Raw genomic sequence first — 26,004 nt, forward strand, 5'->3', positions numbered from 1 at the left:
AGGCCAGCCTGGTCTACAGAGTGAGTTCCAGGCCAGCCAGGGCTATACAGAGAAACCCTGTCTCAAAACAAAAAACAAAAAACAAAAAACAAAAAACAAAAAAACAAAAACAAAAACAACAAAAACAAAAAAAACAAAAACAAAAAAACAAACAAAAAAGAGAGAAATTATAATATCTAGTTCTTCATGCAAAAATCACTGTATCCAAAAGGAATGTGGGGAGGGGACCAGTCCTGCCTCAGCCCTCCACCATGTCCTGTGAGAAGAGACCAGGGCTTCTTAGGATGCCCTGATGAACCTGCAACATTAATCACAAAAAGTGGCACCTCTGGCCAGCCCCCAGGGTCCTGTCAGCACCCTGATTAAAAGGGGCATCAGGAGGCCTTCCTCGGGGCCATTTACTGGGGTAGTCTATATGTCTATGGGTTCATTGTAATTTCTAAAGAAAACCCTAGTTTTCCTTTAGAGACAGCTAAATCACCAGCTGGTAAACAAGAGGGAAGATTCGGACATGCGTGTGTTCTGGTGCCTAGGCAGCTTTGGAAGAGGCACACTTTCTTCAGGGAGAAATGCAGGTGCAGAGCGGGCGGGAGACCTGCCGTGTGGCTCTACAGAAACTGGGCCAAGGCTGTACTCACCAGCCCCTCGGGAACCAGCCAGGGGGACTTGGCGGTGGATGGTCCTGCCTGGCTGCACCTGGACCCAGAGCTTGCAGGGAATTGTTATGTATGGCAGCACCTGGGCCTGTCGCTCCATCATTATATCGTAAGAAGGAGACCATGGACATTCTGTGTCTCCTGATGGTGGAAACTATGCCAGACATCTCAGAGTACAACCTAGCCTTTCAACTTGAGTCCATTTTCTAGTAAGTACTGGGGAAGAAGTGTAGGTAGGACCCCCAGTGTAGGAACAGCCCTATCAAGACTAGGGTGAACTCCCCTCAAGACACAGGCACAGGACAGGGATGCTCTGAGACAGGCTGAGAGGCAGGAGACTGACTGTATGATGCACTAAGAGCTTGCATTTGGGGGCTATCAAGGCAGAGCAGCATTGAGTGCACGTGGGATTTGGAGGCTCATTGGGTTACATTGGGGAGATGGAGCAGTTTTAGGTGGGAATGTCTCTGCTTTTAGAAAGGGTTCTCCGCTCTAGAAGAAACAATTTGTGGTGAAACATGGCACCCAGGGTGCCTTTAGAATGATCCAGTGGTGTGTGGGTGGGGTGGGGTTGGCAAGGAGGCTCCTTGGGGGAGCCGAGATCCTCATACATCCCAGTAATGAACAGGTGATCTCCTCAAGTGGTGCTTTCTCCTTGGGGAACTTTTGAAGGGGCTTGTTTGAAAATGCTTTTACAAATTCCACCCCATTCAGGGCTGAGCCCTCCAGTTGCCACCACGCAGCTTCAGCGATGAGTGAGTGCTCTAGTCTATGGGAATGCGCACAAGTATTTAGAAGGTGGCTTGAGACTGTGTCCTTTTAGCAAAACAACCATAATTGGGCCATCAACTGGCTCTAGGCTTGGTTCACAGTCAGGTGTAAGTTCTGGTCTGTGCATCTGGGCCTAAATTCAGAAGAGACAGCTGTTGGGATTATTTTTCAAAGGGTGATGACGATGACATAAAATTGTGAGGGAAATGGGGAGGTCCAGGAAAAGTTAGACGGGGGAGTGGATATGATCCAGATGTGTTGTATTCATTAACAAAATTATGCATATGCACACCCACACACATGCACACACACACACACACACATGCACATGCAAACAGGCATACACACACATATATGCATGCATATTTGCATGTGTACTCACTACATACCCCCCTTCCCCACCCCACCTCACCCACCACGCACACACTTGCAAAAACTGATAGGTCTGGCCGGAGCAAATGAGTGCATGAAGCCTGCAGGTGGTTAGTAGCCACAGCTGGCACAGGCTGGCACCAGGGGTGAGGTCAGCTTGTCTGAGTGGAAACCCCACTCATCTGGTTCTCACTCAGACTCTCTCATTGGGCTGCAGGTCCCCTGTCTCCTCTCATCAGGAACTCTTCTCTTGGTCTACTTCCTGCTAAATCTGCAGTTCCCTGGAGGAAGGTCTGTTAGGTTCTCCCTTTTGTTCAAATTGGTTTCAAAGCAATAAAAGACACATTTACAGCCTAATTTACAGGGGGACAGGTGCCAGTGTTTGTTCAAGGCTGGTGGTCCCAGGCCCTTTAAGTCCTCAGCCATCAGCCATAGTCAGGGGTCAGGGGTCAGAGTGGCTCAGCAGGAAGCTACCAATTAGTAAATGATGTGGAAGTTTGCGCAGCATTCCTTCACTTTCTCATTATCTTTTTCATTTGTGAATCCCCACTGAGAGCAGAAGCACAGGGTGCAGAGGGGACCCACACGAGGGGAAGGAAAGGCCTCTCTTCTAGAAGCTTGTATCCCAGCAAGTGGTTCTTCATCTCTGCTATGGTGGGAGTCGTCTCCTCTCTGGAACTTGTTACAAATGATGGTTCCTAGGCCACCACCAGGAGCTCCATTTCTGTCTACTCTGGGACAGAATATCTGCTGGCTCATCAGTCCACCTTCCATGCTGGGAGCTGTGTGTGACGGCCATAGGTCACATGGGGTCCAGTCACTGTCCTCAGGAATTCCCAGCTCCAGGTCATGTCAGGGACACTGGTTGTTCTCATCTCAGTATCAGGTACAGCTCCTCTTGTTTATTTCCACATTGCCAGCTCCTTCTACAGGTTCCAGTTCCAGCCATCTGTGGGGAATCCCTGCCAGCAACACAGAAAGCTAACTTGTCAGCCTGCACCAGTGTCTTCATTGCCTCCTAGGAAATGATTGGCTCTGTCCCCTCCCCAGGTGGATGTGGCTCTAAAAGGCCCACCTGGTGCCATGGTGGATGGCCAGGCAGTGTAACCTTAACTTCAGGTGGATACTTGCTATTGACACACCGAGAGGGAGACTCCCATGTGGACAAGTTGGGGCTCATGTCGAGGGGTGTCTCCTGGGGGGTGGACTTGCTGTGGTTCCTTCCTGATAGTGGAGAGCCTCGGAATGCAGGCTTTGTGGCCTGGCTCTCATGCTTCCCAAGGCCTCAGGGTTTATCTGGGTATCTCTACCTCTCTTCAATTAAGAAAATGCACGCTGAATTTTCACACTGCTGCTCATTCTGGGGTGAGCCACCATTGGTTTCACCATTCACAGCCAACTGTTGGGAATGCAAAGTTGGTTTTACATTTGGTTCTTTGAAACAGTCTTGCCATATATCCCAGACTGACCTAGAACTCACTATGTAGCCTGCTGAGAATGGGCCTTTGTGCTGTGTGTTTAGCCAGCCTTATGTTTAGGTCTTACCAAGATTTGGGCTATGTGGTTCTGTAGGTGAGGATGGAGCTGTCACTGCGGGCCTGTCTGGCTGCAGTGGTCCTTGAGTGGTGGGGGGTTAATCTCCCAGAGCACAGGGTAGGAATATCCACGGAAGGAGACCAAAGACCGTAAAAGATATTTTCTAGGGCAGGAGAAGGGGTTTCTCAAATCTGAGAACAGGGTCCAGTCCTTGGGCAGATGGCTGGAGTGATGACAGGCATGGCAAGCCCACGGTGACAGTGGTCCCCAGGGGTGCAGCCTGCTTGGTCTCTGCTGGTGATGCTTGCTTATGCTTGCTTGCCTCCCAGGAGAGCAGCCCAGCCCCTGACAGGCCTGACCCCAGAACCACAGCTCCCTTGCTCATCTTCTGCTGCCCGCTCGCCTGCCTGCCTGCCCTTTGGGCTAGGTTGGCTTTGCATAGAGGCTTTCAGTTACTAACCAGCCTGATGTCCTTTCTTTCTTCAAAGTAAAATTAATCAGGGCCCACAGCAGGATCTTTCTCTTTAGTTTCCTTTGAGTTTGCCAGGGACGTCCTTGACACAAATTTAAAAGTGGTGGAGTGTTTCAGGTTTCGGAGGGTGTCATGGGTTCCTGCACGGCAGCGCTGATAGACCAGACAGTGTGGCACAGCATCTTCTAGAAATGCTGAGTTGTGACAGACTTGGGATGGTAAGGACTGGGACGTGGGAGGGGAGCATGGTAGGTTAATTCTTCTTTCCTTAGCCCCTTCCCCTCCTTCAGTGCTTGTATAATTCATGGAGTTTTAAAGGAGAAAGATTGGTAGGGTCTGAAAAGAAACCAGAGTAATTCATGGAGTTTTGACCCAGCAGCATTAAAAGGGTGCCTTTGATTTCCTCCGTCAAGGAGGAAGCATTTGCAGGCAGTGTGCTCCCTCTGATGTGAGGTGTTGTGATAACAGACAGCCCTGTGATCCCACACTGTCCTACATGGTCTACCCTGAGAGTCTGTGCTGTGGGACCATGGATCTCTGTTGAGACCCTTGCTCAAATATGTAAATCAAGATTATCCTTTGTGTGTGTTTCTTGGCTGGCTTTTGCTAGGGTACATTTCTGTGCTGAAGGTTGCTCTTTCCCCACAGGGCCAGAATAAGATCCTGAATCAGTGGTTCAGAGGGGCTTAATTGTCTGTGTTTCCCAGGATCTCTAGATTCTTCCAGACAATCTGCTAGAATAACTGGTTGGCCCCTTCTGAGACACCAGCCACACAGGAAGTGGGGCTCCTCACGGAATATTGATTTCTTGTTAGTTAATGGAATATTAAAGGGACCTGGAGACATAGCACCAAAAACACCTTCAGATTCGCAGGCAGACCTTGACCTGCATGGTTACTCACTGTGATGACGAATTTATACTTCAGCTTGCTGATCCATCATGTTCAGATAGTTAGACAAGCAGTGTTCTAGAAGTTTCTGTGAGTATTTTTAGAGTGAGATTAACACTTAAACTAGGAGACCTTGTACAAAGCAGATGCATCACATAGAGGGGACTTATCCAGTCACTGAAGGCCATAAAACTGACCTTATAAGCAAGAAGGAAGTCTGTTGGCATTGGGCCTTTGGCCTTGAACTGCTTTCTCTGGGTCTCTGGCTGCATGCATGACTTCCTTCAGATCAGCTCCTAGCATGAACACGTATGGCTGGATGGGGGCACACACAGATGCTCCCCCACCCCCTCTGGCTTTGTTTCTCTGGATATCCCTTATCTATACATGAACCACAAGTTCCTGAAAATATTATTTCCTGCATTATGATACCTGCTGGGTTTTGAAGACTAGCTTCAGTCAGGGAGTCCTGATATATTGGGGGCATCAACCAGAATCCCAGGAGCTGGCTCAGACCATGAGGGTCATCTTTTCCCATGGGCTTCCTTTCCAAGATTGCAGAGATGAGAATCTACCTCGTAATACACAGATGTGACCTTTGTCATTTAAGCAGCTGGAATGCTCTGAGACATGGACAGACACCTGCCAATAAGTATCTGGCCAAAGCTAATGCAGGTTGGCGTGGAGTTGATAGATCGGTCACTTTGAAGCCGGCTCATTTGTGCTCCACGATTTGGCCGCATAATGAAGTGTGATTTACAGTTCTCATTACTGGCCTATGCACCAAACACAGGGATGTTGGTGTGAATTTTAAAAGGGCCGTGCTCTGCATTACCGGCAGGTAATTGTGTCATGCAGTGGCCTGCTGATGAATATTTCAAAGGAAATCATGGCCCAGCATTTGCCTGCACAGCTGAAGTTGGTGTATTTGAATCTGAGCAGAGACTGGGAAATAGTTTCCTTCATTTGAATGGCCTCAGAAATACATCTATGTAAATACATGTATATCGGCGAATCTCCTGGTGCCAGAAGGCCAGTCAGTTTTTTCCAGTGCCAAAACTTATAAGTATAATTTAATGATGTAATTAAAGGTGAAAAATTGTTCCTTTTACCACAATATATATATATATATATATATATATATATATATATATATATATATTTAATTTAAAAACAAAAGCTGAAGGTGATTTATAGTTTTTTGTTGTTGTTTTTTCTGCCTTATTTACTACATTTTAAAAACTTCATGTCATATGTAATTTGCATTTAGTTAATCTGTAGTCGCCTTTGACCTTCATTTTATTTTGAAAGCCACATGGAAACTACTGGAAACCTGATGTCACTAGTGTCAGGGTCTACTTTCTCCCTTCCTCTGGTAACTGATGGACGAGGAGTAGCTGTCAGCAGGAGAAGCTGATGGTCAGAGGTAGCTGACGGGCAGGAGTGACTTCTCTCCTTGGTTGCCTCTGTGATCACGGATGCTGGGTGACAGAACAAGTGGGCAGAAGTCCCACAGCTCAGGGCCAGGGGAAGAGGTGTGGCCAGGAGAGAAGGGGCAGCTGCGAGCATTGCCAGAACGAAAGCACTGGGCAGGACTGCCCAAGGTCATGAAGACCAGACTGCAAAGAGATAAGGCCATGGAGTCTGCTTGGCCGTCTACTCCTGTCTTCATGTCCTGTGGTTCCCAGGCCTGGGATACCCAGATGGGGGGATCCTCTAAATAAGTAAAACTGTTGATGACTACAGAAGACCATGTAAAATTGGTCTCTGGTGGTTTTCTTAATTATGAAAAATGTGTAATATACAGAAAAGTCTAGGTGATAATTCACAAATACCCATGTATTTACTACCCAGGATATTAAATCTAAAAGAGTTCTTTTTTTTTTTTTTTTAATATCGTGCCTTGGGTCTTCTGTTTATTTATTTAGAAATTAAGTTGTATATGTACCTGAAAGTCTTTCCCCTTCCTTTCTATAGCTAAGTACCTTGAAATTGGCTTTTATCATCCCCTTTGTAAAGTGTTAGTCTATTAATCAAATGACTATATCCATAAACAATTCAGTACTACACTGGATACACAGTTTGTTAATAGCATCACGCTTAAACTACATTCACAGCATGATTAATGCAGCTTTGTGTTGCTAGTGTTGGTCTGTCATGATGGATTTGGCTCAGTAGCTCCTGTACTTCAGTTCCTCGATGGCTGGAAAGGCTGGGCTCTGTTCATGCCCCACTCACATGGCTCAACAGTTCCTGCCACTCCAAGTAACTCTCAGCCTGACCTCTGACCTTGTACCCATCTCTACATACCCTTGCCCTAGAGAACTTGAAGAATAACATTCCCTTTCTCACAAGGTTGGTGGGATTTTAAATTGGCATAGTCATTATAGTAACCAGTTCGCAGGCTCCTGAAAATTAGAGATAGACCACCATATAAGCTATGATCCTGCTGTGGAGATCAGTCTGACACAAGTAAAGTCAGTCCTGAGGGACGTCTTCACTCAGGGTCATTGCAACATTATTCCCGATAACCAAGGTAGGAAACATCCCTGATGTCCATTCTCAACAAGACATGGTTTGCAAAATTGTATGTGATTCTAGCCATATGTGGCATGTAGCCATATGCATATTCTGTGTATCAGTATATAACATATATGGACATTAAATGTGTGAGTATTATCCAGGGAGGAGGTCTTGCCTTTCATGGTCCCTTGGAAGACATTGCACTAAGCTAAGCGCAGAAAGACAAGCTTTGCATGATCTTGCTAGCATGTGGAATCTAAACTGGTTAAGCTTGCAGATGTAAGGATGGTGGTTGCTGGGGTCTGGGGTGAGGAACAGGGAGATCTGAAAGGGTGTAGAGTTTTAGTTATCCAGGACCAGTGAGCTCTGACATGGAGAACACAGGCTACTGACTACCTTGACAATTCTGTATAGAGACTTGATGTTGGCTGAGAAGGTGGGTCTGATGAGGTTTTGTCACATACAGAGGTAATTTCAGAGTGACAGATGTGTTGATGAGCTTGACTGTGGGGACTCAGTTCATATAGAGCCATGTCCACTTCGTTAGTTCTACATTCTTAGTTTCTTCTTGACAGTCATGTACAGGTAAAGCTTAGAGACACAGGAGCTCGCACTAAGAAGGCACTTGGGAGACTCCAGTCTAATGTAGCTGTGTGGTCCTGAGGCTTTCTCAGTGGACCAGGTTCTGCCAGGACTTGTCTGTCTCTTAACTGGGCTTTGGGGGGCTTGGGATTGCTAAGCTTAGCTCTGAATGACTAAGGAGGACCATATCAAAGGAAGAGTGCTGCCGTTCCAGGGTAAGCAAGTTAGGAGGCCCTCTCCCAGCAGATCTGTAGTGAGGCAGCCATGAGTCACTATCGCCATCTTTTCACCCTGATGCCACTGTCCCTGGGCCACAGCATCACCTTGCTTCATCTCTGACTTATGCAATAGAGGTGCCCTGCTCCTCCATCCCTGATGGTTCAGGTGGCAGTCATTGTTGTCTGTCACCATCATTGGCAGCTCTCCCCTATGAGTGATGTGTAGACTCCAGGGACATCTGCACATGGGGCTTTTTGTCCCTGGTACCTGGCAGTGCTTTATAGGTGTGGGGCAGGTGGTTGTGGGAAGCCTGTATTTGTGGGGAGCAGCAGTTGCTGCTCTTGACTTTCGGAGTCCACATGCCGTAGAAAAGTCACAATGGAGGTGGACTGTTGATGAGTTCCTTCCTCACAAAGTTTCCCAGTTTGGGAGAATGTTCTAGACAAAATGCCCTAGTCTTCCCATTCTGTACTTTCATTGCTAATGTCACTGCAGAGGTGGAGGTCTGGCCCTCATAAAGCCAAGACTCCCTGATCCTTATCACGGATCACAAAGGATAGAGAATATTAGAATATAGAACAAAGAAAAAAAAGGGCCTAGTCACTGCTCTCACTTCCAGAAACATGTAGGAAGTACACATCGAGCACAGAAGGCTTGAGGCTGGTAGAGCCAGGGTGAATTGTGTTTTGGGAAAAGAGCTAGGAAGAGTTGTAGGTCAGTACTCAACTCTACCCTTGGTATATAAAAAGGGTGAGGTAGGTATTGTCACATCCCAGTAGACATCAGGGTCACTGTTCATACCGGGACTTTTGTATGCTTGAACCACAGTGAAGATACAACCACACAACCCTGAAGTGGGATTGTGGCTGAGCTACCCAAGCTAATCCTGAGGGCCTGCCCAGCTTGGGTGTTGGGTGTGTATTCTCCTGAGGACAGTGAGCCTCAGTCCTGGGTTAGGCCTGAGCTGGGGGACAGGCAGGCAATGACAGCCACTAGTGGGAACTATTGTAGGGAAGTGATTGGGGCTATATAGTAGAGAGAATAAAGCCCAACTAGGTGGCCTCTCAAGCCTGTGCTTGGCCAATCTGCTGTCACAGGCTCGCCCTGGCTTGTCCTCAGTGCATCACTAGTCTCTGTCAGGAAGAGGATCTTTTCTGCAAACAGTAGGCGGGAATATGATACCCAGTCTCTGGGTAGATGGATAGAGCTTTAACTAAATTAGCTCTGGGCTTCTGTGGGGTAGGTAGCACTTGAGTCTGGCAGGACGTGTTTCAAACATCACATTCCTTCTCAAAGCTCAGAAGCTCCTCCCGACTTGCACAGTGCTCACAGTGGGGTGAGACTGAATCTAGCCCTGGCAGACTTACTGCCAAGTCGTCAATTACTGTTTCCTTACCTAGTGATTAAGACAGTGTAATGCCAAAATGATATGAAACAAAACCTGCCCTTCTGTTGTTATCACATATGGTGGTCCCAATGAGATGTCCCCACATGCTTGGGCGTTTGAGCACTTGGCCTGCAGTTGGTGGCACTTTGGGGGAAGGTTTAGGAGGCACAGCCTTAGCTGGAGAAAGTAGGTCACTGGGGTGAACATGAATAGCTTTGTTCTACTTCTGGGTTGTTCTGCCTGATTCCTTCATGCTTATAGTTAAGGGTGTGAACTCTCAGCCTCCTGCTCAGACCACATGCCTCTCCCCTTGCTGCCATGCTTCCCACCATGAACTCATCCTTCCAGAACCATAAGCCCAAATAAATTCTTCCCTCCATAGTCACTTTGGGTCTTAGTGTTTGATCATAGCAACAAAGAGTTCCTAACATACCACATGATGAGAACCTTGAACTCCTGAGTGCTTCAGTGCTCAGAGGATGTAGACAGGAGGTACCAGGACAGTGGTGCCGTGCCACCCGTACAGGGAGGAGCCCTGGGACAGGCCATAGATGCTCTGCTAAGACTGGTAGCCACCAGCCACCAGCACATCTCAGATGTCCTCAGCTGTACTCCCCTTGCCACACCTCTGATGTGCCTGGTCTGTGGGAGCCTCCTGTGTGAGGTCCAGATGCTCCTGCGAGGATAGCAAGGGCAGTGCCACAGTGCTCCATTCTGGACACACTTGGGTTGTAAGCCATCAGGTTCCAGGGTCTGACTGTGCTCTTCAGGCCTCTCAGAGGAGCAGAAGCAGGGCAGGTCCAACACTGGGGACCATTGACAAGGGATCTCTGTAATACAGCAGCCTGAATGGTTGGCTGGGGCCCCTTTATCTAACCAGGTACAGGAGTAACATAATAACCCCTAGCTGATAACATAGCCCATGAGCACCTCATGCCCTCCGACTCCACACCCCCCCCCCCCCATCTAGAAACATTCACACATGTGACAGGTTTTTGACTTCTGGATGTCTGCTGGGAAAAGCAGGTCATTCCTAGCACCCTTACAGTTTTGTTGTGCTTAGGCCGAGGGAGGGAGCTTTCCACGCTCCTGCCGCCCCCCCATGAAATTCCCAAACAAAACAGGACCACAGTTATCCAGGAGCTCTTTCTGCAGAACAACTCTTTCTGTCCTCTTTTCTGCTCCCCTCCCAATTCTTTTTCCATGGAGCCTGGGAAACTGAGGCAGGCCTGGTGTTCATGGCTATGGGCAGGGAGGTTAGAGAGGACAGGGAACCAGGGCTAGAAGGAAGGACTGGACTAGGGTTCAGATGCTTTCTAAAGCCTGTGGTCCAGCTCTCCGGCATGACCATACTGAAACAGCCTACACTGTCCTTCTCTGTGGTCTGAAATGTCCCTGACAAGGGGATTCTAAGAGCCATGGTCTTTTCTGCTGGCAAAGGGCTCCTCCACAAGTCTTAGCGGTAGCCTGTTGGCTTGACCATTGTCTGGAATGGTGACAGGCTATGTGGGGGAAGCAGATTGAGCAGGTCTGGCCCGGGGTATGTCTTTAACTGCTGCCCTCCCCTGCCCCACTGTGCATGCCTCTTCCTGGGATGCTGCTATGAATCTTCTGGGTTAGGTTTCATTACAGCAGAGGCCCATTTTCCATCTTTGATGAGAATTTTTTATTTATCAAATTGTTACTCTAATATAATTTACCAAGTCACTGAAGACAAATAATCCACTTAAGCCAAGCCATAAAACTCCATTTGTCCACAACGCCTGTTCTGTGGAGTTCGGCTCACGCCTTGTTCCACTCTCAGCTGGAGACATGACAAGCTGCAGCATTCACAGCTCAGTGCTTGAGTTCCTATGGGGTTGGCAACCCATAGGTGGGTGTCCTGCAACCCACCTGAGCCTTTTCTGATTAATAAAAGGCTGGTGAGTGAATTAAGAGTGTGTCCAAGGCTCTGTACAGACTCCATCAATCTGGACTGTCCCCAGCACTCCTGAGCCCCTGGTCCTCTCAGTGCTTATAACGCTGCGCTCTGGCCTTGTTCTGTAGGGAACTTCCTTCCAGTCCTCAAGGATCAGCTCATCTTTAGTATTTATTAGAAAGGAAAACAAAGGCCTGTTTCTTTAGCTACTGCTTAGTTCTTCTTCTCTAATGCTGTCTGCCAACCACACTGGACCCTCAGGGGAGCCAGGAGGCTGGGAGGATGGGGTTTCATTCTGTCTCTTAATTCCACTGTTGGGTTTGGGGACAGGGATTGCAAAGGAAAGGGGTCCCAGAGACCCCAGAGTAGGTGGAACAGAGGACTAGAAGATAGAGTCTATGACCATCAATGATCGCAGTGTGGGAAACAGCAGCAGACTTGGTGAGGACCCCAGGAGGAGCGACGGGGCTCAGAAGAGAGAATGGGTTTCTCTGGCAGAACAAGGGCTTGTGCCAACACCTCTGCACAAGCCAGGCAGGCTGCAGGTCTGGAGCACTGCAGGAAGCAGGAGAAGGTCCAAGGTCAGGGGTATCAGACAAGAGGCTAGTGGCAACTGTGGTCCTCCATGGTTAGTGACATGATATAATAGCATGACAGTGCCTCTGAGTTGGAGGAGGCATCCTGGTCACACCGTGGCAGAGTGCTAAGGCCACTGGGTGAAGGTCTTGCGCTGTCTTACTGCAGTTACTCAGTTGCTGCTTGTTTCTCCATAGAGATTTTAAGTCCTCCTCTTCCAGAATGCACCACCGGGGCTGGTGTGGTTTTTACAAACATGGATACCACTTCAGAGACCAGGCATCTGGGGGAACTCTCTAAGCTGAAAAACTTGAAAGAATGGCTTCAAAGCTGCATTACCCAGACGTCTGCCCTGTGCTATCTGGGATCTGCCTGTTACTTTTAATGAGCCAACTGCTACAACCAGGACACTGTTCAGAGCTGCCAGGTGCTGGGCTTTACTTTCTTAGCTTTGGCCATAGAGGTAATGAAAAAGGAAGGATCCACCCTCATGTCCTTGCCAACCACTGTCCTGCGTTCAGGTGGGCTTGGGGCTCCAGGTCACTGACAGTTGCCTGGAAAAGTTGCCCATTGAAAATTGACTTCAAGTAGCCTGGCTCAAAGTCCTGTAAGGCACCAAGCAAAGGAAAGGCCTTTTTGAAAGCAGCTTCAGGGAATCCCAGCAGGCATATGTTCCAAGGAAGGGAGTCACAGACATAAGAGTCAGCAGAAAAGACAGCTTCAGAGATGGGTGTGTGAGGAGGTGCCTGGGATGCGGCCTAGAGTATGCCTGGACTGGAGAGATGGAAGGAGAAGGAAAGGGAACCATGCCAGAGTGAGAGACTGAAAAGCCCTCAGAGTCAAATGTGATAAATGAATTACAGAGAAAGCATTACATGAGGGATGTGCAGGATCCCTCAGCAGGTAAGGGTGGCTGCCACCAAGCCTAATGAGCTGAGTGTGATCACCAGAACTTACGTGGTGGAAGGAGAGGAAAGACTCCGCAGGTGGTCCTCTGATCTCCACATGCATGCTATGCCATGCATGTGCATATGCATATGGTGTGTGAGTGTCTACATACACACAGAGGCAAATACATGCAGTAAAAAAAGTTTAAAGGAAATTGTGACACAGAAGGGGAGGATATTAGTTAGCTAAAATAAAGATTGAAAGAAAATCCTTTGCCAACAGGGATATAAAATATAAAAGAAATGGGGACAGAATGACAATCAGCCTCACCAGAGACCATGAGAGAGACAGATGAATTCTTGGTGTGAAGTTAACAGATCTGATCATGGTTTCCTCTTGTCAGAACTGCCCCTAGATCCCAAAAGATAAGACATCTCTGACAAAATAATCATCATAAGGAAAATGCACAAGACCAAAGAAGGTTCTAGAGAGCAGCCAAAGAGAGTCAGTTGAATAACAAGTAGACTGAGAGCATTAAATAGCAGAAGCTAGAATATGGTGTACTGAACGTCAGACAACTTAGGACTGCCCTGAGGATGGTAGGAAAGCTGGGTTCCTGGATTTCATGAAAAGTGGTGACCCCAAAAGACAGGACAAGGATTTTCTGAGCAAATCCAATCGAGAAAGCAACACAAAGGGCTTCCCAGGTGCTAAGGAGGGTAGCCAAGATGACAGACCACTTGTGTGAAGTTGGGGAAGGGGAAAGCAATGCATGGCTTGGCTGTGACCACAGCGAAGGTATTCCTAACCTTCTGTGTTGATGGGGATTAAAATAAGGATAAGGATTAATTTTCTTTTATTGTTCATTGTGTGTGTGTGTGTGTGTGTGTGTGTGCGCGCGCACATGTTTCTCATATGTATACAAGGTCAGAGGACAACTTGCAAGAGTCTGTTCTCTTCCTCAGTGTGTGGAGCCCAGTGATGGAATTCAGGTTATTAGGCAGGTGGGAGTCACCTTTACTCCATACATCATCTTGTAGGCCCCATTTTATCCACGGAGTTAAGCTTTGTCTGCTAAAATAAGGCTACTGCTAAACTAAGAGCAGAAACTCGCTAATTTCTGGGTCAATTAGAGGTAGACCTTGGAATAATGAGTAAAGACAAGTCAGTTCACTACAAGGAGGAAAAGAAGTGAGGGCATGGAGTCACCAGCAGGTTGAGAGTTTTAGGATGCAGAATAACAGAAAGTGTCAGTCATGGCTCACAGGGACCAAGCTGCTGAATTAGGGACCTTGACTTCATTTAGAAAGATCTGTCACTGTAGAGACAAAGGGAAATTAAGGATAAAAAGAAAGAAAGAAAAAAAAAATTCCAGAAGTTAGCCAACTACTAACATAAGGAAGCAGATTGGAAGATTTCAGGACAATATCTTCAGTACCATCAGAACAAATGACATTTTTAGGGACATTCTGGCAAACACTGCAATTTATCTGAATCCTGAAAACTGCAAAATGCTGCTGAAGATAGAGAGACCTGAGTGAGTGAAGGGTAAGAAATCTCAGGGTTTCTAGGGTGGGCATGTGTGCAACTACAGATATGTACAGACATACCCATGCACACAGACATATAAAGATACAAACACGCATATACACACACACATAGACGTAGACATATACACACACAGACATACAAATAAGCGCACGCACGCGCGCGCACACACACACACACACACACACACACACACACACACACGTTGATCTGTAGATTCACAAGCTCTTTTGCAGTAATTGAAAACTGACTATGCAATCGATACAGAATGGAGGAGATGCAAGGCAGCAGTGCTCTGGAGAAGGGTAGACATGAAAGCCAGAGTGACCTCAACCTTAACTCAGGGGGTGGGCACCAGCTTCTTAGCAAATTGTTAGGGCATTGTTTGTGTGCACACGCGCCCCCTGAACTTCATTACATTTGTGAAAAAGCGATTGGCAGTGGACCAGAGACCTAAACAGAAAGTGTAAAATTGTACTAGAAGCAAACCCCGTGCGCTCTTGAGTTGGGGGAAGGTTTCTTAGATGTAACAAATTAAAATGGAACCTGCAGCAGAATTTAAGACACATTTCCCCAAAGCCACTCTTCAGAGTGTGGAAAGACAAGGTCTCGTCTCGTCACATTTCCCTATAGAGACTTGCAAGAGACTTAACATGACGAATATAAGAAAACAATCTCTAAAACTCAAGAATGGTAAACAGCCAAAAAAAAAAAAAAAAAAAAAAAACTCTTAAGTACCAAAAGATGTCGGGCAACATGAGGGACGTTTAGTCAGTGGTCATTTGGGAAGTGTGGCTAGGGGCCTGGAAGCCGCAGTGAAACACTTCTGCAGGCTATTAGAAGCTCAGTTAAGACAGTTGTTTGGCTCTGTAGGATGCTGGCTGGGATAGAGCATGAACTTCCTTCAGCACTCCTGGGAACTTAGTGGTAGAGCCACTCTGGAAAGTAGTTTGGCAACATGTGTCTATAGGGAGACTAATGCACAAGCGTGCACACAGCTCTGCATCGTAGCCATGAGCTGGAAGCAGCTCAGTGTCTTTAGACAGGTGAATGGATACATTCATCCAGGAAAACATGCCTCGTGTTTATAGGGAATAGATACAGAGGAACACCTCAGTGTTTGTGGGGAATGAATTGTGGTATGCCCACTCAGGAGAACCTTAACATTTACAGGGAATGGAAAAACAAACCGTGGTGTGCCATTCAGGGAAGTGTTCTGTGGAATTTGCAGAGAATGCACTCTGGGTGCATGGAACATGACAGACAAATTTCAAAACAGTAGCTCTGAGTGAAGGACATTGGAAAAAGTCCATACAGTAGAGTGGCATATCTGTGCAAGTGTGAGTCATAAACTGGTGTGTGTTGAAGAACAGCTCAGTACTGGCACTGTGAGAGGACTTCTCAGTGGCCACAAGGACACATATGGGGTGATAGACAGATGTGTGTGCTGTCCTAACTGTGATGATGTTTTCACAGGACACACATACTAGGATGTAATTCATTGTAAACTAGATACTGAGCAAAGCGGATTGATGACACATCACCGCTGTGTCTTGCTGGCCTGCTGCTGCTCTAAGCCAGACACTTGTGCAGTGGATTGCTTGAGATGAAGGCGATGCTTATCGACAGAATATTGAAGACATTTTGAATTTGTATGCACCCAATAACGTACCTTCCAGTACAGAAAACAAATTTGGCAGAGCTATGAGGAGAAAATAAATCTACTGTTGTCATAGGGATTTTTTTTTAATACATCCTTATTTCCTGGATTGAAAATTATTTAAGACTATGAATTAGTTTTCTTCAATAGACATATATGAATTGCTGCCTCCAGAAATTCCAGCCATGTGTTTCAGAACAGCAGGCATTTTATGGGGTGGCTTTTTCTATGGATACCTAGAGAAACATCTACTCACCGCAGATACCAGCAAAGCAAAAGAAGGACCTGTCCAGGCCCAAGTTGGTGAACCAGGGCTCTGTTAGGGCTACTTACAGAGTGTGGGGTGGTCCCCATGGCTCACTCACTGGCAGCCTAGTCATGTTGGCTGTGTCAGAGCCAGGACTGTGGCCTCTCTGTTCACGCTCTGTCCTCCAAGGATGCTGCCTCAGGAAACATTTGTGGAAGCTGTGTTCTATTCCAACCCAAATCCAAATTACCTTCAAAGAACTGGAGTCCTTGAGTCCCATCCTAAAAGAAGTTGATTAACCAGCAGTCAGCACCTCAGAAGCTAAAGGTATAAAAATGAACCATGCATTTTCAAATTGGAAAATGTACTGATAAATCAGGTATGATCCAAAAAAGACATCTAAAAGCCAATGGCATGTTCTTAGACACTGGGATGATAAAGCTTCATTAAGACTGGAGTGCTGCTGAAGTGTGGCTTCTGAGGGTGACTGACAGACTTGTATTGCTTGCTTCTATCACAAATGAAAAAAGCCAGACAGTAATGAGCTTGCAGCCAGCTCCCTTAAGTTAGAGAAGGAACTGGAAAAAGAAAGTACTCGGCTTCTGTCTGTATTTGATAATGTCCACAACAGACTACAAGAGAGAGCCACATTTAGAGAAAGGGAATAATCAAGGTGACCGAGAGGTTGACACATGCCCATTGTCTCAGTCAGGGGGTTTGTTTCTGTGCAGAAACACCATGACCACAAGGCAAGTTGGGGAGAAAAGGGTTTTTTTTTATTTGGCTTACATTTCCATATCGCCTGCTGTTCTTTATTTAAGGAAGTCAGCAGGGCAGGCTGGGCAGGCAGGGCAGGCAAGGCAGGATTCTGAAGGCAGGAGAAGACACAGAGGTCATGGAGGGATGTTTCTTATTGGCTTGCTTCCCCAGGTTTGCTCAGCCTGCTTTCTTATAGAACCCAGAACCATCAGACTAGGGATAGCACCACCCACAGTAGGCTGGGCCCTCCCCCATTGATCATTAATTAAGAAAATGCCTTACTAAGCCGGATCTCATGAGGCATTTCCTCCACTGAGGCTCCTTCCTTTCTGATGACTCTAACTTGTATCAGGTTGACACAAAACCAGCCAGAATACCCATCATCGATATCTTAAGTTGTTTGTTTGTTTGCTTGTTTTTAGAAAACAACTGAGCTTAAACCTGTTTAACTGCTAACGTGGAGGAAAGGGCAACTGAAGTAGAAGGAGGAATTCTAAGAGGTCCACACAGCAGGAGGAGGACCAGGAGGATAAGGAGGGTTGTAACCTCAGGGCCAGTCTAAAAAAATGGAGTGAGTAGCTGGGCAGTGGTGGTGCACACCTTTAATCCCAGCACTTGAGAGGTAGAGGCAGGTAGATTTCTGAGTTCAAGGCTAGCCTGAGTTCTAGGATAGCCAGGGCTACACAGAGAAACCCTGTCTCAAAAAAAAAAAAAAAAAAAAAAAAAAAAAAAAAAGGTGTGTGTGGAGCACACATTTCCAAATAAGGTATTACTGTTAAATGCACAGAAATCTAGAGAGAAAATGTATAATGAGCAAGTTTGAAAACTTTGATGAGACATTTCTAGAAAAAAATAAGAATGTGCAAAACTGTGAGGAAGTCTGGATTGTTTTGTAACCATATAAAAATTAATTCAGGGGTGCAGTTTGTCTCATAGAAAAGTCATCAGATCCTGACCAGCACATGGGGCTGTCTATCAGGAATCAGAAGTATACACATCCCAAACTTGTGTGTGTCCTTCTGAGAAAGGAAAGGGGAAAGAGGCCAAGAGCCGAATGCTTAGACCCTGCAAAGAAGTTAGAGAACAGATTCTACAGTCTCACCTTGCAGAGTGAGTGCAGTCAGGACCTAGATATCATTAAAAGCTGGGCTACATTGTGACTGGATGTAGTTCATGCTGGGAATACAAGGTTGGTTCAGTCAAGGGAACTCTCAGGGCGCCATCTCCATCACCAGATGGATGAGCACTGTTTGCGGTTGCAGTGGATTCACACATCATCTGTGACTGTGAGCAGAGCTCTCTTCAGCCTGGAGCATAGCTCTCTTCAGCCTGGAGCACAGCAGACTTTCTGAAGCTGCTGTGATGCCAGGCCTGAGCGGACATCACTCTCTGCAATGACATGATGGCAGCTGATCCCTTAAAGCCAGGAAGTAGAGGCAAAGTGGCTTGGCTGTTCAGCTAACAGTGCTGGGTAGGGAGTGCAGGGAGATGAAGAAACAGTGCCCACCGCTAGGCCTGAGAGTGGTCAGCCGGCCTTGCCCAGTGGCTTCCATGTCACTAAGGCCAATGACCACATTCCCACTCCTCCTGCATGGGAGCCCATGACCGCTGTCAGTGTGCCTGCTCAAGACCACTTCTTAACTCCTTGCCCAGGCTTAGAGTCACAGGTATCTTGTCAAACGTGTTCTGCTGCAGCCGTAAAGCCTCTCATCTTGCAAGTCCACCAGAGTTAAAGTCCTTCCTCCCTCTTCCTCTTAGACCCTGAAGTCTCACATGTAGCAGTATACTATGTGCTCAACCTTTAATGTGGACCTAGAATGTGCATGCTAGTTACAAGCTCTTGCCCCTTTTTGGTGCATATCACTAACACCTTTCAGGTTTTGTTTTGTTTCTTCGTTTGGTTTTATTTTTCTGAGACAGGGTTTCTTTGTCTAGTCCTGGCTGTCCTAAAACTCACTCTGTAGACCAGACTGGCCTTGAACTCAAAGATCGCCTGTCCCTGCCTCCTGAGTGCTGGGATTAAAGGTGTGCGCTACCACCAACCAGCTTACACCTGCCATTTTATGCGGGCGGTGCCTCAAGCTGGTCCTGAGCTCTTCTCTCCACCTTGCCTGTGTTCTCAGTAGGAAAGCCAGGGGAACCTTTTAATTGCCTGCTAAGAGCTTTCCAGGCTCATGGGAGCACTTGGTGGCATGGGCCTGCAGATCTGTCCTCCACAAGCTTTCCTGCACTGCCAGCTTTGCTGACTGTCAATAGCACTGCTGATCTTAGTGTTTCTGAGTGGTCCTTGGCACTCTCTGACCTTGGGGGCCTTTGTGTTTCTGTTGTCTGCCTGGCACTCCCTTTTGGTTCTTTGCTTTCATGTTTCTATAGCTGACTGACCATTGTGTAGAAATTAGAGCAGGTTCCTGAGTGTGCATAGACACTCCTCTTGTTATCCTTCCCCCTTGTTTGCTGTGTTTTTTCCCAAAGCATGCCACCTTCTGACGCACTGCATACTTATATTGCTTAATATGCCAGTAACAGTAGCTGCATAGGTATGCCTGGACGTGGCAGAACCACGAAGGTGACAAACTGAACCCTAAGCTTGGGGACCACCAGTCTTAGTAGTTGGTGGTATGGCCTTGAACTTAGGTAGGAGTTGCAGGGGGTGAAGGAATGAAAGCCTTCTAGAAGGGAGCTGTGCAGGTCCAGTGGGGTGGGCTGGGCAGGCCCAGCAGGTCTCCAGGGGTGACAGCATCATGAGGTGGTAAGAACAGAGGGAGGCATGCATCGGACTGCACTGGAGAGAGACACATGGGTGGGAATTCGGGTAGAAGCCACTAGACTTCCTGTCCTTCCAGCTGCATGCCTTATTGACGCCCACACAGCAGACAGCTCTTCATCAGTGGTTGTTTGGTGTCCCTCTCGGGCTGCTTCCTCAGTTTTCAGGCTTGCTTTCTCCTCTGGGAAGTAGAAGCTGCTCTCCAAAGCTCAGGTTTGATGCCTGCTGTAGGATGGACATTCACCAGATCTACCGGCACTATCCCAGGCTGTCGTCAGCCGAAGAAAGTCACTGCCCTTGACATTGTTGAAAGCCTAGGCTGGGACCTTGTTTACCAAACTTCGGGTATTTAAAATGGCATTTACTGTAATGAGATGGGCATGTTGCAGTGCAGTCTCTGAGTGAAAGTGAACTTTCCCTGTGGCCCTGACTGGAGAGCCCCCCCCCCCATGGCTTTAGCCATTGGCTGATGGCTCTGTACACTACGTTGGCTGATGGCTCTGTACACTAAGTGACCCTCCTTGTTTTTTTCTCTTTCAGTCTGAACCGGAGGGCTTTTCTCATTTCCACTTATATGTTTGTGCTGCTTTCCTCGTGAGATGGAGGAGAGAAATTCTAGAAGAAAGAGATTTTCAAGTAAGTAACTGCTGTTCAAAAGAGCCCGAGTTAGGGTTTCTGCTGGGAGAAAGGTTTATTAAATTCTAGTTCATGCCTGATTTGTGGAGGAGCTGTGAGGAGCACTGCTTATGGCTCACTGCTGACCTCCTGCTGGGACTCAGAGCTGATGGCACTTGGCCACCATGGTGTGAACTGGGCTGGCATCATGAGCTATTATGTAGCAAACCCCGGGCTTCTTGAGCTGTGTGTCCTCACCAGTGTGACCCTAGAGGGCCTGGTGTAACCTCCAGTTCCCAGGGCCCTCATCACGGGGCCTGTGATATGTATGTTGGGGCCTGAGTTGGAAAAGAACCATACAGCCTGAGCTCCTATCTATGCAGTCACTTGATAGCTGAGTGAATTGGGAGACACTGTCTATCTTCTCTGTGTAAGTTCCCTTACCAGTTTAACTGTGGAACTGTAAGGAACCCACATATGTCCTGCCAACTGTGTGTTCTGCCAGGAAACCCCATGGTCCAGGTCCCCAGATCCTGGGCTACCTGGGTCCCCCATGAGGTGGTCCAGGTATTGTAAGGACTGTTGACCCTTCCCAGGTGCTTTCTGTTATCACTGAGGTATGAAAAAGTCCTTGGGTCAGCTATGCAGGGTGGGGCAGTCTAGGGTACAGCAAAGAAGACACCAGCCTTGTAGGGATAGGACTGTGCACTGACTCTCTGTGGTCACTCCCTTCCCTCCAGCTCTCGATAGGCTGAGTGGCCTGTGGTCCTTGGGGTTCCCAGCGTGGTAACTTGGGGCGGCTCAGTGATCTCCTTCCTCCGCTCCGTGCTTCTCAGATGGCTCTGAGCTCCCTGCTTCCCATCTGATGACTGTTGGGGGAGTCAGTAAAGTCCTGCACAGTCTCACCAAGGCCTTCTGAGACCTCAGGGGTAACAGTTGGTTTTTGTGTCCACTTGCTGGAAATTGTAGGGAATCTCACCTGAAGAGCTTCCCTGATTGCCTCAACTGATGTGTGAAGACTCACTCCTAGTGAGGGTGGCCGCCCAGATAAGGGCACGGTAGAAGGAAGGCCCATGGCCAGGTGAGGGCATTGGCCAGGGAAGGGGCTGCCAGCGCTACCCTTGGCTTGGCAGACAGAGAACCAGCCTGCCCACTCGTCCACAGTGTTTTAAGTACATGGGGCATGAGGTTGTCCTTTTCCTCAGGGATAGGGGTTGCTGCCCCTATCATGACCAAACTCAGTGTCCTGTGGACTGTTCAGTGTGCTGACTGTGGTTCTAGGCTGGCCAGGACTCCAGGTTCCCTTCTCTAGCCTCATGTATATGGTTTATAAATGGTTGAGATGTACTGGCCACCTGCCCCACTAGGTGGATGTGAGATTACTGGAGCTGAAGCCATCCGGCCCCACTAGGTGGATGTGAGGTTACTGGAGCTGAAGCCATCTGGCCTACCTGGCTGCATCCTGAGAACTTGGAGGCCCTAGGGAGCAAGACTTGCCCTGTAACCAAGTGACATAGAGTAAGACGCTCTAAATGCTCAGCTCCGTCTCCCACAGTATGCTTGTTTGTCACCAGTACACACACTGGGAAGCAGGGCTGCTTCTACAGGCACTCGCCTGATCTGTTACCCTAACTCCTGCTTACAGAAGAGAGAAGGGCCCTCCTTTCCTGATGTCCAGTGGCTACTCAGTGTGCTGGCCAGTATGTTGGGTTCCCAATGGACAATATGCATTCCAGGCCCTGACTGGTTCTCAGGAGCCTCCAGGAGAATTTGTGCCAGACTCACATTGCTTCCCCACTTCCTGAGGGTCAAAGGTCTCAGCTGAGGTAGGCTTTCAGGTAACTGCCATCTTGAATCAGGCTTCACTACTGGGCAAGGTGTCTAAGGAGGCCCTAGGCGGACTTTGCTGCTTTCCAGGCTAGGCCAGCCTAGAGTTGGATCTGGGTAGCAGAGAACTAATGTTGGGCACAGCCATGTGCTTAGGGGAGGAATCCCCCATTCCTATAACAATACCTCTGCAGCTCCCACAAAGACCCTAGACCACATGTGTTCAACAGCCACCTTTAGCAAGGGGCTGTCTGTACCTCTCTCCACACACTGGCTCAGACCAGATCAGGACCATTGATCATGGGCTCCTAGGTACAGCCTTTATCTTGTGAGGATATAAAGTGATGTGTCACAGCAGGGCCTAAGCCCCTTGGGAGGTGATCAAAAGGTATGTGTAGTTACTTGACACTGGAGTAGTTGGGGACATTGTAGCCATATGTGTGATATACAGGACCCATGGCATCCTGACAGGCTGCAGTGATGGCATCCCCTGCTCTTGCTGAAGCAGCATTTATTTCAGCACACGCTTGTTTAAGTACTTGCTGTTTGGCCGCAGTTATGCTGTTGTGATTATTGGTTCACATTGGGTGGCTGAGTCCAGTGAGTTGCTGGCCTCCTGTGTGTCATCACTCACCGTCCTCCTCCTCACACAGCTTGGGATGGGGATGACAGGGGCAGGACAGTACAGGGTGTGGTGCTGCCTGGACGCCATCCTTGCAGCTTCCCGGTGCTGGTGTGGATGGGGAGGACGGAGTCACAGGGTAGATTGTATACTACAGTTTTAAGGATTGTGCTACAGTTTTAAGGAAGTGTGCTTCAGTGGCCTGGAGGCTGGAGGGAGTGTGTGCCATGAACCCAATGTGTGTTGTGGAGAACTGAATTAAATTAAGTGAAGAAGTCTGGGGTCCTGGTGAGTGTCAGTGACTGTGCTTGCCACCGTGACATTTTAGGAAATGATTCTACCCCATGGAAGTGGAGTAGGGTGAGCCTCTGGAAGTGGGCTGTTGGCTGGCAAGTGGCTGCCACAACCCCTACTCTGTTCACTGGGATTGACCGTGTAGGCAGTCCCATGTTGCTGCCTGTCATTTCCATAGGTGCAGGATTGTGCTTGAGGGGGAGGCACACTCAGGGAAGGGCAGGCACTGGCCTGCAGGCCAGAGCAAGGGCGTGGCAGCCAGGGTGCTGCCTGTGGGCTGGTTCTGAATGGTTCTGTAGATGTGGTGGGCCAGCTGTGGCATGTGGAACAGGCGGGGATATTCTGGTTGTGCACTGGGCCTTTGGTCCCTGGGTAGAGGTACCCCTCCCCCCAGGGACTGTTCATGGCTCGGTGTGTAAGGATCTGTGTACTGCATGGCAGTGTCCTCCTACAGGTACCTTCCTTGCCGTCTGTGTCTGGTATGCACCCAGGACATTACCCATGATGCCCATAGGCTCTGCACAGTGTATGCAGCTGGGGTCTCTCCACAAGCTGCATTATCCCTGCCAGCCAGTGAGGTCCTATATTCATGTTTGTGCTTCTTCAGCCATAGTTTTAAGGGGTCCTTGGAGTGACAGGAGCTCCAGGTGTAGAATGTCTTGTATGTCCTGGGGCGGCACTTGGGGAGAAAGGAGCTCCAGGGTGTAGAATGTCTTGTATCTCCTGGGGTGGCACTTGTCACTCTTGTATCTCCTGGGATGGCACTTGTCACTCTTTGCCTTCCTTGTTTTCTGTTTTTTTATGTGTTTTTTTTTTTTTTTCCAGTAAGTGTTTTTGGGAGTGAAAGGAAGGAAGCCTGTGCCTTCCCCTCAGTGCCTGCTGTTCCCTCCAGGACACATGACCCCACAGTGCTGGCTGCAGTGTGGCACACACTTGACAAGAGTGTGACACTCTGGAGTGGCTGCATAGCTGAAACATGGACCTTGCAGGGCCCCACACAAGACTGCTGATGCCTTCCCAGGAGGCATTGTGTTCATAATCTGACCCCAAGCTTGGCTTTCCTGGCCTTTGGACTGTGTTGTCCAAGTGCAGTGCTGTAAAATGTGCTTTGTGTCTGTCTTATCCCTACCTCTAGAGCTGGTCACCTGGCACACTTGCGCTTTGCCCAGACAGGGTTCACTGTGCCCTGCCAATCTCCAGAAACAGCTGGCCCAGAGTAGTAAGGCAATATGTTGGTGAGCTTCCTCCTATGGAGGGATTGGGGCTTTTATTCTGTCTTAAAGATAGAAGCTCTGTAAAAACAGGAGGTGGCAGCCACCTACAGCGTTGTTTCAGATGATGTCTCCTGGACAAGCGTGGGACTTTCTGTGGACCGCAGCTGCCGAGGAGTCTGTAGGTTTGGTGGTCTGTGAACACTCTTGTAGATCTACACAGCCGCCAGCCTGTGTTGTCTGTGTGCATGTGATGAGTGCTGCCTGTGAAGCAGTGAGGACCCATACCCTGTCAAATTCATGGGGGCAGGGTTTGGATAGGCCCTGTTCCTAGTGCCACTAGAAGGATGTGTAGGTCCTAGCTGGCCTGTAGGGAATGACCTAGTAACTCCTCTTGCTTTCCTTTGGGATGAGTGGAGACTTAGCATCTGTGGCTACTAAGTGAGAATCTAGAGAGAACAGGAGAGGGCAGTTCTGAGTGTGGGCTCCAGGCTGTGTAGTCCCTGTCCTCTCAACCTCCATCCACATTTTCTGTATTTGCTCAGTAATCATCCCCAGAGCGCTGCTTGGTTCGGGTCCTGTTCCCACCCTCGGGTAGCTCAAGCTGGAAGTGGCTTGGGAGTGAGGGGGGCTTCTTCGCTGGGCCAACATGGGACTCTGTTATGGGCGCCTGCAGTGGGGACAGGGAAGGGAAATAAGATGAGGCAATGAGGTGTAACAGGAGAGAGATCAGAAGAGTGTTGCCATTGTAGATGAGCCTGGTGACTACCATTCTGCAAAAGGAGAGGGGAAGACAGGTAGGGATGGCCCCTTTTTTTCCAGAAGAGACCTTATACCCAGGGCAAGGAATATCAAGATTCAGCAGGGGAGGATGACCAGACAGGCACATTGGAAAGAGGACCTAGTATACCCCACAGCGAGGTATGTGGGAGGCAACAGGAGGGAGGCTGAGAGAAAAGCCTGTTGGGATGGGATGGGAGTAACTGAAGGAGCTGCAGGGCAGAGGGAAGCAGCATTTCCCAGGAGAGCCAGTGAGTAGAAGAGAAAGCCTGACAGTAAAAGGACAGGGGCTTCACCAGGAAAAGAAGCAGTTGTCATGTAGTTGGGGGAGGGGGCAGGGAGGGAGTCAGTGTGGATCCTGTGTGGTCCATGCACAGACTCTGCATTGGGGTTGCCACCTTAGCTCAGAGGACACCAACAAGCTGGGAAACAGATGACCAAGCTTCAGAATTAACATGGGTCAGGGTGAAAATGGTCGTGGGGTTCCAGAAAGGGTTCTAGATATGAGACATGGCCGTGGAAATGAGCAAATGCAGAAAACATGATTGGAGGTTGAGAGGACAGGGGGCCACACAGCCTGGAGCCCACACTCAGAACTGCCCTCTCCTGTTCTCTCTAGATTCTCACTTAGTAGCCACAGATGCTAAGTCTCCACTCATCTCAAAGGAAAGCAAGAGGAGTTACCAGGTCATTCCCTACAGGCCAGCTAGGACCTTCTTAAATGCCAAGCCATTTATTTCTCCAGGACCAATCATGATAAACCTAAACACAGTATTAATGATTAATATATTAAGCATTTTTTTCAAGTTTCAATTTTTGTTTTTTTTCTTTTAAAAAACTTTTATTGCATTATGATGAGAAAAGTTACATGATTTCAATTTATCTGA

General features: G+C 48.2%; 1 protein-coding gene across 2 annotated transcripts in view; it reads left to right on the top strand.

The window, feature by feature from the left end:
• Tbc1d22a (TBC1 domain family member 22A) overlaps positions 1-26,004 on the top strand; it is a 297,153-nt gene that overhangs the window by 224,399 nt on the left and 46,750 nt on the right. For both annotated transcript variants that reach the window (XM_031352182.1, XM_031352197.1), the window contains one exon: positions 20,309-20,404. In XM_031352182.1, coding sequence (XP_031208042.1) covers positions 20,309-20,404 — 96 coding nt within the window. The remainder of the gene's footprint in view (positions 1-20,308; positions 20,405-26,004) is intronic.

Source organism: Mastomys coucha, unplaced genomic scaffold (genome assembly GCF_008632895.1).
Source record: "Mastomys coucha isolate ucsf_1 unplaced genomic scaffold, UCSF_Mcou_1 pScaffold11, whole genome shotgun sequence".
Taxonomy (NCBI): Eukaryota; Metazoa; Chordata; class Mammalia; order Rodentia; family Muridae; genus Mastomys; species Mastomys coucha.